The following is a 17083-nucleotide window of genomic DNA, read 5'->3' as shown; positions in this document are numbered from 1 at the left end:
CTCACGGTCTCGCAGTCGCCGGGGATTCCTCCCTGAAGTGTTTGTTCTCCACAAGTCGAGCCGGGGGCGTTGGGTGCAGAGTAGCAAGTCTCACGCGTCCGGCGGAAAACGCAAGTTGTTTTAAAGTTGCTCCTTTGTAACAAAGTTGCAGTCTTGGGTGAACAGAGCTGCTGTCCTCGGGAGTTCTTGGTCCTTCTAGAGCAGGGCAGTCCTCTGAGGATTCAGAGGTCGCTGGTCCCTGGGAAAAGCGTCGCTGGAGCAGTGTCTTTAGAAGGGGGAGACAGGCCAGTAGAGCTGTGGCCAAAGCAGTTGGTGTCTCCATCTTCTCTGCAGGGTTTTTCAGCTTAGCAGTCCTCTTCTTAGGTTGCAGGAATCTCAGTTCCTAGGTGCCGGGAGCACTTAAATACTAAATTTAAGGGCGTGTTTAGGTCTGGGGGGTTAGTAGCCAATGGCTACTAGCCCGGAGGGTGGGTACATCCTCTTTGTGCCTCCTCCCAAGGGGAGGGGGGCACATTCCTATCCTAATCCTCCATCTCCAAAATGGAGGATTTCTAAAAGTCAGAGTCACCTCAGCTCAGGACAGCTTAGGGGCTGTCCCGACTGGCCAGTGACTCCTCCTTGTTTTTCTCATTATCTCCTCCGGCCTTGCTGCCAAAAGTGGGGCAGTGGCTGGAGGGGGCGGGCAACTCCACTAGCTGGAGTGCCCGGTGGTGCTGTAACAAAGGGGGTGAGCCTTTGAGGCTCACCTCCAGGTGTTACAGTTTCTGCAGGGGGAGGTGTGAAGCACCTCCACCCCGTACAGGCTTAGTTACTGGCCACAGAGTGACAAAGGCACTCTCCCCATGTGGCCAGCAACATGTCTCTAGTGTGGCAGGCTGCTAAAACCAGTCAGCCTACACGGATACTCGGTTAAGGTTTCAGGGGGCACCTCTAAGGTTCCCTCTGGGGTGTATGTTACAATAAAATGTACACTGGCATCAGTGTTCATTTATTGTGCTGAGAAGTTTGATACCAAACTTCACAGTTTTCAGTGTAGCCATTATGGTGCTGTGGAGTTCGTGCATGACAGACTCCCAGACCATATACTCTTTTGGCTACCCTGCACTTACAATGTCTAAGGTTTGGCTTAGGCACTGTAGGGGCACAGTGCTCATGCACTGGTGCCCTCACCTATGGTATAGTGCACCCTGCCTTAGGACTGTAAGGCCTGCTAGAGGGGTGACTTATACCTGTAGGCAGTGTGAGGTTGGCATGGCACCCTGAGAGGAGTGCCATGTCGACTTACTCGTTTTGTCCTCACTAGCACACACAAGCTAGTAAGCAGTGTGTCTGTGCTGAGTGAGGGGTCCCCAGGGTGGCATAAGACATGCTGCATCCCTTAGAGACCTTCCCTGGCATCAGGGCCCTTGGTACCAGTGGTACCGGTTACAAGGGACTTACCTGGATGCCAGGGCGTGCCAATTGGGGAAACAAAAGTACAGGTTAGGGAAAGAACACTGGTGCTGGGGCCTGGTTAGCAGGCCTCAGCACACTTTCAAATCAAAACTTAGCATCAGCAAAGGCAAAAAGTCAGGGGGGTAACCATGCCAAGGAGGCATTTCCTTACAAACAGCTGTCGCATTTCCTGGAGTTAGAGCTATTGGCATTGTAAATTCATAACTGGATTTTTCTTGCCACATAAATTGGTCAACCCTGTCTCATAATTTCGCCTTTTCCTGCCATATAATTCCAGTGGCCCAGCATTCAATTAAAGCACTTCCATTTACCTTCCTCCTCTTAAAAACATATACAATTATCACATAAACCTTTATCAGAAATACATTTTTGGCATTAGAGTGTAATGCTCAAAACACCATAACTAAAATATAATTTGGGACGGATTGGAGGGTGAAAGGAAAGAGGGAGTCAAGAGTAAAGATGGAGAGCGCAAGTGGCGCAGTAACGGTGTCATGGGCCTTGGACTAAGAAAGGAAAATGGTTCACTGGCATTTCGGTAAGAAAATATAGCAGTCATTAGAGTTGAGTGAGGCCCATAGGTCTCAGGGCCCTGGTGTCACTGCACCTGTTGCTTTATTGAGAACTAGGCCTCATGAGAGAAAGCAGAGGGGGCAGAGAAAAATAAGCGAGAGGAATACAACAGATAAAAGGAAGAAAGAGAAGGGGTCGCAAAAAAATAAAAGAAAACAGGTAAAGAAAGAACGAGAAAATGAAAACAGCTAAGAAGAAATACAGCAAACATGTGAGACAAAGGAAAAAAGGGAAGGACGCTAGCGAACAAAAGATTAAAAGGCAAAAATGAAAGAAGTGTGAAAAGAAAGAAAAATGAACATTAGAGAAAAAATATATGGTGAGAGAAAAAAAAGCAGCGAATGAACCAGGGCACTTATCCCACAGACACACAGTTCGGGCCCGAGAAGTAACTCGTGGCTTCCACATATAGACGGAAAAAAGAGGGATTTATGGTAAAGCGTAAATTGACAAATAAAGATAAGAAAAACACAAGAGAAAGAAAGAAAAGTGAAATGATGCATACCTAGTCAAAGGAAAGAGCAAATAAAAAGAGACAAAGAAAGAATGAAGGGAAGAGAAGAGAAAAAAAATAGTGGAAGAATGAACACCTGATGGAGAAAAAAAAAAAGAGTAACGAAACAAGGAAAGAAATAACCAAGTTTTTGCGAGTTTGAAATAGGAGGTAGCAAAAGGAAGAGGGAAATTGAAAAAAAAAAAAAAAAAAAAAAAAAAAGAGCGGAGTAGAAAAAAACAGTTTAAAAAAAAAAAAAGAAAAGAAAAAGCAAAACTGTTAACGAGTGGATTTAAAGAGGTGAAAAGTTGGGGAGAAATAAAACATTGAGAGTAAACAGAGTAAAGGAAAGAACAGAGTGAGATAGGTGAAACAGACCGGCCCAAATAAAGATGACAGCTAAGAATAGATTTAATTGAGTTCCCCAGGTCCTCAAACAGGAGTCAGGGTGTGGAACAGCAGGGGGCACTGCAGAACAGCAGGAGGTGCATTAGCAGAGTTGTATTTGAACCTTAATACAGCAATATTGGGGGCTGCAGATCAGGTTTGGGGGTACAGACAGAGCAGTGTCCCGGCCCAGTATTGGAATAACAAAGGCTGCAGGTGAGGAATGAGAAATAGAGTGCTGTGTAATTCCTGGTGTCCGAATAATGGGACGCTGCAGTTTAGGGCTGAGGTGCACTGACAAGGGCTGTATGTGGGCTGCAGTACTGGAATAGTAACGGGCACACCAGGTCAGAAGCGAGGTATGTTAATGGAGCTGTGCGTGGAACCAAATATTGGCGTGTCAGTGTTGCCGAATGTTAGCCTGGTGGTGCCCTGGTGAAGCTGTGAGTGGGGCCCAGTATGGGAGTGGCATTGCCTCAGAACCACAGAAGCGAGGAGTCCTGAAAGCATGTGTGTGTGAGCCTTAGTACTGAGAAGAAATGTTGGCTGAATGTTCAATTTGATGGATTCTGGTGGAGCTGTGGTGGTTCCCATCAACAGTGGCATTGGATGTTAGACTTGAGGTGCACTGGCTGAGCTGTCTTTTGCTCTTTTGGGTCCAGTACTGGCTTGGCACGGCACGGAAATAACAAGGGGGATGGAGGCAATACTCCTGGAAAGGCTCTTGGTGAAGACACAAAGCATGTCTTCCAACTGCCCAGAGAGGCATCACCAGCCCAGGTCAGATTAGAATTCTTTCTAGTAAAGCAGACTCTAGCTAGACCAGCGGCGGTTGTCAAATGCTGTTATAAACTGCGGCATGCCTCAGATGGGACGCTGGCTAAACTAGTATGGCAGAAAATCAACTTTGGAAGGGGCAATAGTAAGTATAAGGAATACCTGGAAAAAAGCCTCAAGCGGCTGGATCGGGTCAATGCATGGGACCAGTCACTGTCCTGCCCAGCATTTAAAAAAATTGCGAATAAATTAGGTAAATTACATAGCTGGCTAGAAGACAGGGAGGAACTGGCCAAAAGGTCCCATGGCTGGTTAGTCCTGAAATCATATACAAACAGGGAATTTTTGTTGATAGCTGCACCCTATGCCTCAAAAATTAAACATCACTTTCTAAAATTGAGGCTGGGTGAGATGCCTACGCTAGACTGCCTAAATGGAAGAATGAGACATAAAGAGTTAATCAGGAATGCCGCTTATGCCATCAGGCAGTAGAAACATTTGAGCATGTGGTTTGCATTTGCCCAGCCCTGGCCATTCAAAGGAAAAAATGCTGAAAAACTAATTTATTAACTTAGGGATCAGAACATGCAGACACGCTTTAATTGAAGCGCTTGATCCCAGAAATGAAATATCAGGTTGGTTCAATTTCTGGAAATGTTTACTTCATTTACTGAACCTTGCAGAACCTAGGGAGGGTGTAGGGAAAATGTCTTGGCATAATTTCAATCACATGCCCATAGTCAGCCCCAGGGGTGGTTTGTGGGCTTAAATCACGCAATTTTGTGCTCAGCCGAGACTTCAACCATGTCCTATGATAGTCATATGTGGGGTTATGCGTCTATAGTACAGATTGGGTTCCTAATATTGGCGTGTCAGTGTTGCCGAGTGGTAGCCTGGAGGTGCCCTGGTGAAGCTGCGAGTGGGGTTAAACACAATTTTAACCATGCCTTACATTCATAAATAGTGATATTGGGGTGAAAGCCTTCATTGTACTGATTATGTTTCCATGTTATTTAATTATGATTTTAACCATGTTTTACATTTGTAACTAGTCATATTGGGGGGGGGGGGGGGGGGGGGGGGGGTTGGGGGTTAGGCGTCTTTTGCACAGATTATGTTCTTATGTAATTTAAGGTAACAATGCCCTGGTCCATTCAAGGGAGATGGAATGTTTTATGGTTTTTATTAACTAATAAACTAACTTATCAGTCAGTATTGACTTGGCAGTGGGACTGAATATTAGAATTGTGCTGCTGTAATGGAACTGTATGTGAGCGGGCCATAGTATAGAAAAGGAAGTGACCTCATTGGTGTAGAACTGAGGTGCACTGATGGAGCTGTGCCGGAGGATATAGTGCTGGAACAGCAAAGTGTACTGACTGCAAGAACTGAGATGCTCTGGTAGACAATGTATGTGGGGTTCAGGCATGGGAACGGCTGAGGGCTTGCAGTGTGTGAGCTGAGGTGCACTGATGAAGCTGCGCCCTAGGTCCCAGCACTGGAGCAGCAGAGTGTACTGACTGCGAGAACTGAGGTGCTCTGGCAGACGTGTGGGGTTCCTGGCACAGGCAAGGCTGAGGGCTTGAGTGTGTGAACTGTGGTGCACTGACTGAGCTGCGCCCGAGGACCCAGTACTGGAGCAGCAGTGTACTGACTGCAAGAACAGAGGTGCTTTGGCAGACAGCGTGTGTGGGGTTCCTGGCACTGCCGAGGACTTGGACACTGTCTCGAAGGATTGCGGAGCCCTAGCAGAGCTGGGTGCCTAGGCAATAAGCAATTAGAAGCGACCCTCTGCCCTTGCTCTCAGTACAGAGGCAGGCACACTTGGTAAAGAAAATCTAAGCCAAGGAAGAGCGGGAGACAGGCAGTTGAGAGATGGTACAGAGAGCCCCCAAAGACCAAATGTGGCCAAGATAACCTGATTTATAGCCTTGTTCACAGCTAAGCTCAGAGGAAGAATGCCCTGCAAGTGAAAAGGGACGTTTCCCTGGAAAGGATCAAGAAACAAAGTTTAAAAAAGTGCCTCACAGACCAGATAAACAGGACTAAGTGTAACCATACAGTAGTTGGTCCCTGCTCCCACACTGAAGGAGGAGGGACAAAGAGGCATGACTGACCACTAGCATGCAAGGATTTTTAAATGACACTGAAACTAACAAATGAAATAGCTGGAAGCCCACAGAAGAAGTGTACAAGAAGTCATACACTTGGACTCGACCTGAAAAAAAACAAAAAACTACAAATTATTAAAACAAGCTGCTAGTACCTCTTTGGGCAGAGAAAAGACATCAAACCTTTTTAATCGAATATGAGCACACTTTGTATAAAGTAGATGCGCTCAACTCAACTAGGATATTGTCTTTCTTTGGTTTTACTGCACTGATAAACAGTTTGTTAACCTGACAGAGGTGCCACATGAAAACAAAAACACATTGTAACTTTATTTGAATCCAACTATCCCTCTATGTAAGTGGTCTCTAGCTGCATAGTAAAAAAAAAATAAAAAAAAAGTAGTAAAATCCCATCACTCAACATTCCGCCACCCAAACAAGAAGGGTCTCACTAAATAAAGGTGAAACTTTAGGGTGCCAAGAGCCTTCTGGAACAGTTAACCAGGCTACAGCTAAAACACAAAAATTAGGGTGCTGATGGTCAATGATGTCCAGCTGCAGGCAAGGTTTTACAGGGCTAGGTTATTGACAGGGTTGGGCATATCCACACAAATGTTGCACAGGCATTCTTTAGTCAAGGAAGATACCCTTTAACTGGTAAACATCTCTAGCCATCAAAAAATCCATCTTTGTCTTGGTGACAGGGTGACTTGCCAGAAGTCATTGATTTAAACAACTAGGGTAAGATGCCTCCTTTGCCCCAGTCTGGCATACTGCATGAAGGAAGTATTCTGCATGGCTTGGAATAGGGCTGCCCTTCCCAGTTTGCTTTTCAAATGAGCACAGTGTAGTTCCTCAGGTACACTCAGCAAGCAGGCAAATTCAATATAGTCCCCCATCTTGGCAGGATACAGTTCTATATCCCATGTCTACTCCAATGTCAGGGCAGAACTCAAAACCATGTTAGTGAGTGAGGGTGGCTACTGCTCCCAAAACAGGCTACGTGGTGAATGGCGGAGGCTACGGTGGATCGAGTCCAGGAGCACAGGCCGCTTTATGTGTACTCTTAGGTGTAGTATGCCCCCAGCTTTTCCAATTTGAAGGCTGTTCCAGCTGCGGAAACTGGGGTATTTTGCCTGCTCTGTGTATGTGGGATACGTGCAAAAGAATGGGGCTTGGGGGGAAGAGAGATGATGGTGAATTTGTGTGTGTGAGCAGTAGGATGAAAGTGTATTTGTGTGTGTGAGAATGTTTGGTTTATTGGTACAGAGTAAATGGCATTGTCTAGTTGGACCTCGTGAGGATGCGCCACAAAACTGTTTTTCCTTCATGCAGGTTGGCTTTGGCCGCAATGGACAAGGCACATATTAATTACTTCTCCAAAATCCTTCCTGAAAGTTGTTCTAGATGTGGGGAGAGGGGAAGCTGCCAGCTCTTCCCATTCCTAAAAAGTAAACATGTGGAATCAGTAACTCCAGAAACAATCCCACTATAGGACAAACAAGCCATAACTAGGAGAGGTTAGGTAAAGGGACGAATCTGCCATTCTAATGGCTAAGAATATGAAAGGACATGCCATCCTTGGAATCTGAGTCGTGGAACATGGATATCATTGACATTCAAACCATGAGCATTGTTTAGAGAGACCCTCTGGCCATACCGTCACAATTAACTAAACTGAAGTCCAATGCTCCACCCTCACTGGAGCCTTAAAGATGCAGTGTGCATCAGCATCACTGACTGCTTTGTTTTTCATTTTGGTGAATTAAAATGGGGCCTTTACAGGCAAAGTGATTTTAGTACCAAAATATAACTAACTGGATTCAATGCTAGAATAAACATGGAAAATGGTGCCTCCCAGTTAAATGTTAATTATAAATCTCTACATTTTAACGTTTCGGAAGAGACAGACTAATGCGTATGAAACACAAAAATAATAAACGCAACAGAATATGGATAACAATTAACTTTTCCAAGTCACATGCAAGGGGGAAAAATCTGTCTTATGCCACCAGAAGAGACAGTAAGCACAGAAAGTGACATGGCTCACGAAAAAGACAGTAAAGAAAGTACTAAAAGCAACACCTTATGCGCTGCATTATAACGCTTTGTATTGTCCTAACCCTGCAGTAGGGACTATTTATGCTGGAAAAGAGCCAAGGAACGCTCGCCCTTTTTCAGTGATCCCTTCATATCTAGAATATTCCAGAATATCGCAGGACCTTGTGCAGGCTCTGAAGCTGAGCAACCTCAATTAAGTCTCTGGCCTGGCATACCACCCCCCACACCCCAGCTGCTTCTGAAATCTATTTCCAATATATATGCATCACTTTCAAATGCCCTCAACACACCGTAACCTGTATAGTCAGAGAAGACCAAGCTACCTTGGCCGACAAGAGGCTCCATGTCATGTGTGACATGAAAGCCCTCACTCTTTAGCCAACAGTACTTCATAAGCTGGGATTTTTTAGCCCATATTTATTAAAGCAAATGCTAAACTGCAAGCCCCAGCCACACGATAGGCTAGAACGCCAGGACGGGCTGATTGGGTCAGGCATGACATATGGCCAATTTGCAGGCATTTACTGTGTACATGGGAGACAAGCAGGTTGTTGCAAGGATGATTAAGTACACAAACACAAGGTGAGCCAATCCTGGTGGTGTTCCTGCATAATATGTGCCTCTGCTTCTGGAACTTAATGTCCCCATCAGATCCACATCTGACCTGCATGAATTCCAAAAGGACTCAAAATCGCACCCCTTCAGCTAGAAACCTAAACCACCCCCAGTACTGCAGTACGTGCATCACCTCATGAGCTCACTTATGTCGCTCTCCACCTTAAGCTCAGACTGCCTCATCTACGCATAAGGGACTGTATCTGTCATCGATATAGACCAATGAAATGATTCTTGTGAAGCACAGCATTATATGAAAGCACAATGTAAAGATACCATTGTGTGTACAGAGGCCTCCTTATAGATGGACACAGATTTCTGCACCCCCTTGTTGCCAACTGGGCAGGGCACCTTCCTCGAGCTGCTAAAGATCTGCTGTCCAAGGCACTGGATTGCAGTAGGACAAAGACTGATTTATCATTTTGCTGAATCTGGGCACATATCCCTTTGTGTGCTGCTTTGCTGAAGGGTGTACAAAGGTTACTTTACTCCTATCTAGCAGCAATACCTCTTTCATCCCAGACCTACTCAAAGAGAAGAGTTAGATCTAGCAGCAATACCTCTTTCATTCCAGACCTACTCAAAGAGAAGAGTTAGAGGGAGGACCCTCTTGCTGAGTTCTTACTTGTCACTGTTGGCAATGCGCCGGAAGTCCCGTAAGCTCATGGGCTTCTTCTGTATGTTGTACTGGGTGAAAAGGCCAGACTGGCCCGTTACCAGCTGCTGGATGGGCGCCGGAATCACCAGGTCATCGATGTCATCATATGTTTGTCTAGGCTTCCACTCCTTGGGAGGAACCACCTAAATTTCAACAAAATATAGGTTAGTTAGAACACGCAAGTGGGGTCATGCCTGACCCAGTAACAGCTGGAAGCAGCAGTACAAGACATGCTATATCTAGTGCACTTTACAGGTCCTGCTAAAAACCACAGGGAGATGAAGGGAAGTCAGAGTGAAACACTAGGTCCTCGTGAAAGATCTTCCTTGGGGACACCAGCATTAGACGCTGAGTTCTAAGACAAACACATATTCCAGAACATCACAAGCTATAGAATAGATTCCCACTTTCAACCGTGCAATCCAATTCCAAGATTTACTGTTGGAAATAAGGTTAGAGTTGAATATAAGACAGGGGGATAACAGAGTCACTTCCTCAGCCCACGTCTCCCTTATTCTACACTACACATCCATGACATTGGCACCTGCCAGTACGGCTTGCATCCATCTCGTCTTTCTGCAGTGACGAGAGGTGATTTCTTCCCTCACATGGTCATCTATTATATTCAGTGGACATGATCCCCTCGAACAGGACATATAAACTTGCAAACGACATAAGTAGCTGCGTCCGCAACCTTGGAAATTCCCATTCTGTCTTTGGAGGGGATAACGGAAGGGTATAGTGGAGGAACAGCAGTATGTTCATTTAGTTCGTTTTTATCCCACCTAGTTACTATAAAAAATAATTAGACTATTTACCAGACCATCTACCAACCCATCCCTAACTTTCTTCATCACTGTACTGCCGTATCACAATGTTCGCAAAACAGAAACAACCAACATTCTGCAAGAAATTTGAAAACAGGGACACAACTCATCATCCCATGTCACGGTCTCTGGACACCTGGCCCGCCAAGCGTCAATCCGCCCAGTACCACTTCTAATCCACACAGAAGATGACTACAGCGTCCTATAAACAGCCACAAACTTAACAGCCACTTCTGCTCAGCCAAACTCCTACTCACCACCCCCCCCCCCCATACGCAGTCAAGTCTTCTCCCATCTTATTCCTAGAACGACCTGCACATCAGAGCCACCTCCTCAGGTCTTCAATTCGGCGAGGAACTGAAGACCTGGCTCTCCACCAACCCCGACCCTGGCCTGTCCCAGACAGCTCCTGCTTCAGTGCACGGATACCCAGCTGGGTGTGTTGTGCGCTCTACAACTTAACAGAACATAAATCTCCACTGAATTTTTCTTTCTAAGCTTTCACTGGTACGTTGAAGCTCATCCTGCCACTCTCAAGGCTCCTGTGTGAAACAAATGATAACCTGAAATACAAAATACAGGGTTTCTATGTAGAGCATTTGGAGCACAACTCCATGCTGATGTGAAGGTTGTGTCTCCATGTGTGTCACCCAGCACAATCCTTCTGCTTCCGTAACAGATTTAGTCCTACAGCTCAAACTGGAGAAGGGTAGAAGCTAGAATCCCCACCCCCACTTTCTTCTTTGTATCAAAGAGAAACATTGGTGTGGAAATAATTTATTGATAATTTGTGAGCCCACTGCAAGTTTTTACAGTGCAGTTTGAGAGCAGAGCTATGTTCACCCAAAAGATGGTCGCCCAAGTGATCACCCAAACTGAGTGAGGATGGGCGCTTGACCCACTCACCCCTCAATTCAAGGCTATGAACTGATTGGTGGTGGCAGTAATCATAGGCCAGGCTTAGAGGCGCTTTCACTCTCGGCCACGGTAGAGAGGCTCTCCGGTGTAATGGACCACGAGACCGCTTTAACTAGGGTCCTTTCCTCATCTTTTGGTGTAAGGGCGAGATTGGAGACTGGAGGAGATAATGGAGTGATCTTCATGGGCATCCCTAAACACAGAACACCTGATGTCTTATTGAGTTCTAATAGTCTGAGATCAAGAAGTGGCGCACCCTATGAAATCCTTTAGAAGAACTAATATAGGTGAAGGACACTGATGAATGAGCATCAATACAATGTTAGAGGAAGGACCCAACATTCTCAGTTATGTTTCCCAGAAGAAGGACACAAAAAGAACGGAGATAAAACAGACTGCCACAGCACTGTCTACACAATAGATTCAGTATAGGTCAGTTAGCAAAGGAACAGCTTTAGATCTAATGGTTGAATCCTAAGCTAAGAGTATTCCTTTAAGATTGATCAGTGTTCTACAATGCTCGGTCAGAGAGTCAAACCCTGGGTTTTAGGTTGCAGCGCTTTTCCTAATGAGGTATTGTTACTGGAAATTAACCGCATAAAGTATTTACAAATGCCATTTCATGTCATCATATCTGAAGGAAAATGCCACTGTTGGCACGGTTTTCCCTAACTTTTTGCCTTTTATTAATGCTAGTTATGACTGAAAGTGTGCTGGGACCCTGCTAACCAGGCCCCAGCACCAGTGTTCTTTCCCTAAACTGTACCTTTGTCTCCACAATTGGCACAGCCCTGGCAGACAGATAAGTCCCTTGTAAATGGTACCCCTGGCACCAAGGGCTCTGTGGCCAGGGAAGGTCTCTAAGGACAGCAGCATGTATTATGCCACTCTAGGGACCCCTCACTCAGCACATGCACACTGCCTCACAGCTTGTGTGCTGGTGGGGAGAAAATGACTAAGTCAACATGGCACTTCCCTCAGAGTGCCATGTCAACCGCACACTGCCTGTGGCATAGGTAAGTCACCCCTCTAGCAGGCCTTAAGGCAGGGTGCACTATACCACAGGTGAGGGCATAGCTGCATGAGAACTATGACCCTACAGTGTCTAAGCCAATTCTTAGACATTGTAACTGCAAGGTAGCCATAAAGAGTGTTCTGGGAGTTTGTCAAACAAACTCCACAGCTCCATAATGGCTACACTGAATACTGGGAAGTTTAGTATCAAACTTCTCAGCACAATAAATCCACACTGATGCCAGTGTGGGATTTATTGAGGAATGCACACAGAGGGAATCTTAGAGTTCCCCTTGTATATCAGCCCACTACTGGTGCTATGCTGACCAGTTTCTGCCAGCCTGCCACATCCAGGCGGGTTTCTGGCCACATGGGGTAAATGCCCTTGTGTACTCTGTGGCCAGGAACAAAGCCTGTACTGGGTGGAGGTGCTTCACACCTCCCCCTGCAGGAACTGTAACACCTGGCGGTGAGCCTCAAAGATTCAAGCCTGGTGTTACAGAGCCCCAAGGCACTCCAGCTACTGGAGATGCCCCCCCCCCCGGACACAGCCCACACTTTTGGCAGCAAGTCTGGAGGAGATAATAAGATAAACAAGGAGGAGTCACCCTCCAGCAAGGACAGCCCATAAGGTGTCCTAAACTGAGGTGACCCCGCCCTTAGGAAATCCTCCATCTCGCTTTGGAGGATTCCCCCCAATAGGATTAGCGATGTGTCCCCCCCCCCTCCCTACAGAGAGGAGGCACAAGGAGGGTGTAGCCACCCTCAGAGACAGTAGCAATTGGCTACTGTCCCCAGACCTAAACACACCCCTAAATTGAGTATTTAGGGGTGACACTGAACCCAGGAAACCAGATTCCTGATGACCTACAAGAAGAAGGACTGCTGACCTGAAGGCCCGCAGAAATGACAGAGACGACAACTGACTTAGCCCCAGTTCTACCGGCCTGTCTCCAGACTCAAAGAACCTGCGACAACGATGCATCCAGCAGGACTAGCGGCCCCTGCTGAATCAGAGGACTTCCCTGCACTCAACGGACCAAGAAACTCCCATGGACAGCAGCTCTGTCCAAGCAACAAAGAAACAACCTTCTTTAAGAGGGCCTCCAGCCTCACTCCGGAAGCATGAGTCCCCAACACTCTGCACCCGATGCCCCCAACTTGTGTCCAGAGAAACCAACACTGCAGAGAGGACCCCCAGGCGACTCCAATGAAGTGGGCACCCTGAGATGACCTCCCTGCACCACCACAGCAACGCCTGCAGAGAGAATCCAGAGGCTTCTGCCCGGTAACAAAGAACCCGACACCTGGAAGAAGCACTGCACCCACAGCCCCCAGGCCGGAGAGAAACCAACTACCGGTGCAGGAGTAACCAGCAGGCGGCCCTCATCGTTGCCCAGTGGGTGGCTGGCCCAAGAAGCCCCCCCTGTGTCCTGCCTGCAATGCCAGAGTGACCCCCCGGGTCCCTCCATTGATTTCTATCTAAAACCTGACACCTACATCACACACTGAACCCGGCCGCCCCTGTGTCGCTGAGGGTGTATTTTGTGTGCTTGTTTGTGACCCACCCCCACCCCAGTGCTCTACAAAAACCCCCTGGTCTTCTCCCCAAGGACACAGGTACTTACCTGCTAGCAGACTGGAACCGGATCACCCATAGTCTCCATAGGTGCCTATGTTATTTAGGTCCTACTTTGACCTCTGCACCTGACCGGCCCTGTGTTGCTGGTGCGGGGTGTTTGGGGTTGCCTTGAACCCCCAACGGTGGGCTGCCTATGCCCCGGAGACTGAACTTGTAAGTGCTTTACTTACCTGAAAAACTATCTTGTACTGTTGATTTTTTAACTAAGTATCCACTTTTAAAATAGCTTATTGCCATTTTTGACAAAACTGTGTACATTACTGTTTTAATACAAAGTTCTATATTTACCTATGTCAAGTACCTTACAATTTATGTACTTACTTGAATTCTGAATCTTGTGGTTCTAAAATAAACTAAGAAAATAATATTTTTCTATATAAAAACCTATTGGCCTGGAGTGAAGTCTTTGAGTATGTGTGTTCCTCATTTATTGCCTGTGTGTGTACAACAAATGCTTAACACTACCCTCTGATAAGCCTACTGCTCGACCACACTACCACAAAATAGAGCATTAGCATTTTCTAATGTTGCCACTATCAACCTCTAAGGGGAACCCTTGGACTCTGTGCACACTATCTCTCACATTGAGACAGTATATATAGAGCCAACATCCTACAAGATCATCTTTACAAGGCACTGTAGCTGTGCATCTGATTGACAAGATTGAGTTCATTTATTAGTCCACAATCATATCCAACCTTCGACGTGTACCAACAACATGTATTAACAGGCAATTTCACAACCATGGACAAGACCATCCAGCCATTACATGGGTTTTAGGTGTTACACATGAATAAATAACTAAAAGAAACTGGCTTTGACACATCTGTTTCATTCATTCTGTTGTGACAGATTTTTCACCAAGAATGACTTTCTCCTGACTGCCAAAACCAACCTGACAAATGTATTTCGTGGCAAAAAAATGCCAAAAATACCCACTTGTTTGCTAGCTTCTTATTAAATGGTTTGCCTTCTTCTGGTGCTAGCATCCTCCCGCAACCACCCTCCCCATCCCCGATCTCCACCCCTCCCTTCCATAGTATACCATTTTTACTATCCTTTTGATTGGCTGACTTGTATCTTTCCACTGCCCAGTTAAAGGGAACTACTTTCTTCTTTATGGTTAAGTACTCCATGAGTGTATATGCATTCTCCAGCTTTGTCCCTCATGAGCTTCTGCACGACAAATAGCATTCCCCCGTCCCCTTGCTGTTCTCTCCCTTGTGTGCTGCTTGCTCTTCCTTGTATGCGCCCTCTCACTGAACTCCTCGGCCCCTCCATTGTATTCTTGTCCCTCCATCCCTGTTTTGCTCTCCCCTTTATAAGCTGTGAATGCAGATTTAAAAAAAAACAAAAAAAAAACACACTCAGGAGCGCTTCCATTTAGCATAGTACAGTCTTTCTTGAAATGTAAATTCCTCCAATACATGCAAGAAATCACCATTTTGCCAAAGTGCTTGGCAAGAGGATTCTTAACACATATCCGTAATTACATTCAAACTGTAATGCTTTAATTAACCAAATTGTTCCTGTGTTATAGGGCACAGATTTGCTTTGCTAATGCTGTGATCGTCTTACCTTTGCCAGCCCTGCTCGATGAGCTCCTTGTGACTCGATATAAGCAACATAGCGGCTGAAGTTACGGAATTCATCCATAGTGGGATAGAAGGTCATAATCCGCGAACCGGGGTTTGGATTCTCTGGATCAGCCGCCATAGTCACGATGGAAAATCTCTTATGTTATGGAAGACTAGGAGGTAAAAAAATAAAAAAATAAAAAAAAAACATTTTATTACTACAGACAATAAAATACAACTTAAAAGTGGTCACACCATTTTCTCTTTTAAACAGTCTCCTTCAGTAGATGGGATGATCACAAATATCACCCAACATGCACCAGTTGACAACAATTAATACTCCTATGCTGCCTATCACACTGCCTTTCTGTCTTCCCACTAGTTCAACATCTACCCTCCTAACCAATATCCGTCCACTTGAAAATGTCTAGAACAGCCTCTGGAGCAGTAGGCAGATCTGCAGCTCCTGCAAAAAGTGCAGATTTCAAGTGATGCCCCTCATCTCTGAGAGACAGGCTTTCTGGGCAACATCAGCCTAGGAAGGTTACACAGCTTCTCTCCAAGTACTGGAAAAGTACCCCTCTACTTGATCAAGATAAACAGGAGACTGAACAAAGGGGGAGTGGGGTCTGGGTTCCACTTTTAAACACATTTTTATAGACCGGTGATGTGGATCCACGGTCTCAAACTTCAGAACCAATCTGGGGTGGTTCTCTTTCAAGTGTCCTTCTCAAGACGCCAGGCACAGCCTGGAAGCAGGTAGCACTGGGGCCATCACCAAGATGAAGCATCCATCACATGGGCATAATTAAGCATTGGATCACTGCATCTACCTGTTATCAGCCTTTCAAAAGCAGTAATCAAGGACAGACAAAAGGACACACCTGACCTAGAAACATCCTTAAGTTAAACAAGAGAAACCCAAAGCCCACTGTCCTGCCATTCACCAAATGGCAATTGCAGGAAAGTCACACTTTTTAGCATGGTAACCCTCACATTTGTCCTGTCATCAGTGCGCTTAGACTGTTTTCACTGGGATCCTGCTAATCAGGACCCCAGTGATTGTGCTCTCTTCCTAAAAATGTGGTTGACTAGGACCTTTGTGCACCCCACAATTGGCATACCCCTATAAGTCCATAGTATATGGTACTTCGGTACCCGGGGCACTGGGACCAGGGGTCCCCCCCATGAGCTGCAGCATGTATCATGCCACCCATGGGAGCCCATGCAAAATGTGTCTGCAAGCCTGCCATTGCAGCCTGTGCGATAAGGTGCATGCACCCTTTCACCAAAGGTCACTGCAGCAGGTCACTGTAAGTCACCCCTATGGTAGGCCCTTCTATCCCAGAGGGCAGGGTGCAGGTCCCCTTCATGAATTGAGGTGCCCCCACGAATTCCAGTTACATTACACTGGACTTTGTAAGTGCAGGGAAGCCATTTTACCTGTGTACTGAACACAGGTCACCTGTGTCCAGCTACATAACGGTAACTCCAAACCTGGGCATGCTTGGTATCAAACATGTCAGTTTCATACCCCAATTCTGTTGCCAGTATTGGTTGCATGATTCCATGCACTCTGGGGGTTCCGTAGAGGACCCTCCCACTATTGCTCCTACCAGTCTTCTATGGTTTTCCAGGCAGCCCGTGCCCCTGCAAACCCTCAGGCAGGCTTCTGCCTTCCTGTTGAATGACTAGCTCAAGTAGGGGGGAAGGCAGAACAAAGGATTTCCTGTGGGAAAGGGAGGCAACACCCTCGCCCTTGGAAATAGGTGTTACAAGGCTTGGGAGGGGTAGCCTCCCCAAGCCACTGTTTGCTTTAAAGGGCACATTTGGTGCCCTCCTTGCATAAACCCCTGGTCCCTTCTCTGTCGCGAAACTGGACAAAGGAAAGGGGAGTGACCACTCCCCTGTCCATCACAACCCCGGGGGGGGGGGTGCCCAGAGCTCCTCCAGGTGGCCATCTTGAACCAAAGAT

At 46.4% G+C, this 17083-nt stretch overlaps 1 protein-coding gene across 1 annotated transcript in view; it reads right to left on the bottom strand.

The window, feature by feature from the left end:
* The window catches only part of KDM4A (lysine demethylase 4A), a 460608-nt gene that overhangs the window by 423400 nt on the left and 20125 nt on the right, over positions 1-17083 (bottom strand). The window contains exons 2-3 of the mRNA XM_069227816.1: positions 15110-15281; positions 9098-9273 (exon numbers count right to left, since the gene is read on the bottom strand). Coding sequence (XP_069083917.1) covers positions 9098-9273; positions 15110-15247 — 314 coding nt within the window. The 5' untranslated portion in view covers positions 15248-15281. The remainder of the gene's footprint in view (positions 1-9097; positions 9274-15109; positions 15282-17083) is intronic.

The sequence above is a fragment of the Pleurodeles waltl genome, chromosome 4_1 (assembly GCF_031143425.1).
Source record: "Pleurodeles waltl isolate 20211129_DDA chromosome 4_1, aPleWal1.hap1.20221129, whole genome shotgun sequence".
NCBI classification, from domain to species: Eukaryota; Metazoa; Chordata; class Amphibia; order Caudata; family Salamandridae; genus Pleurodeles; species Pleurodeles waltl.
This window is presented reverse-complemented; position numbering and strand designations above follow the sequence as displayed.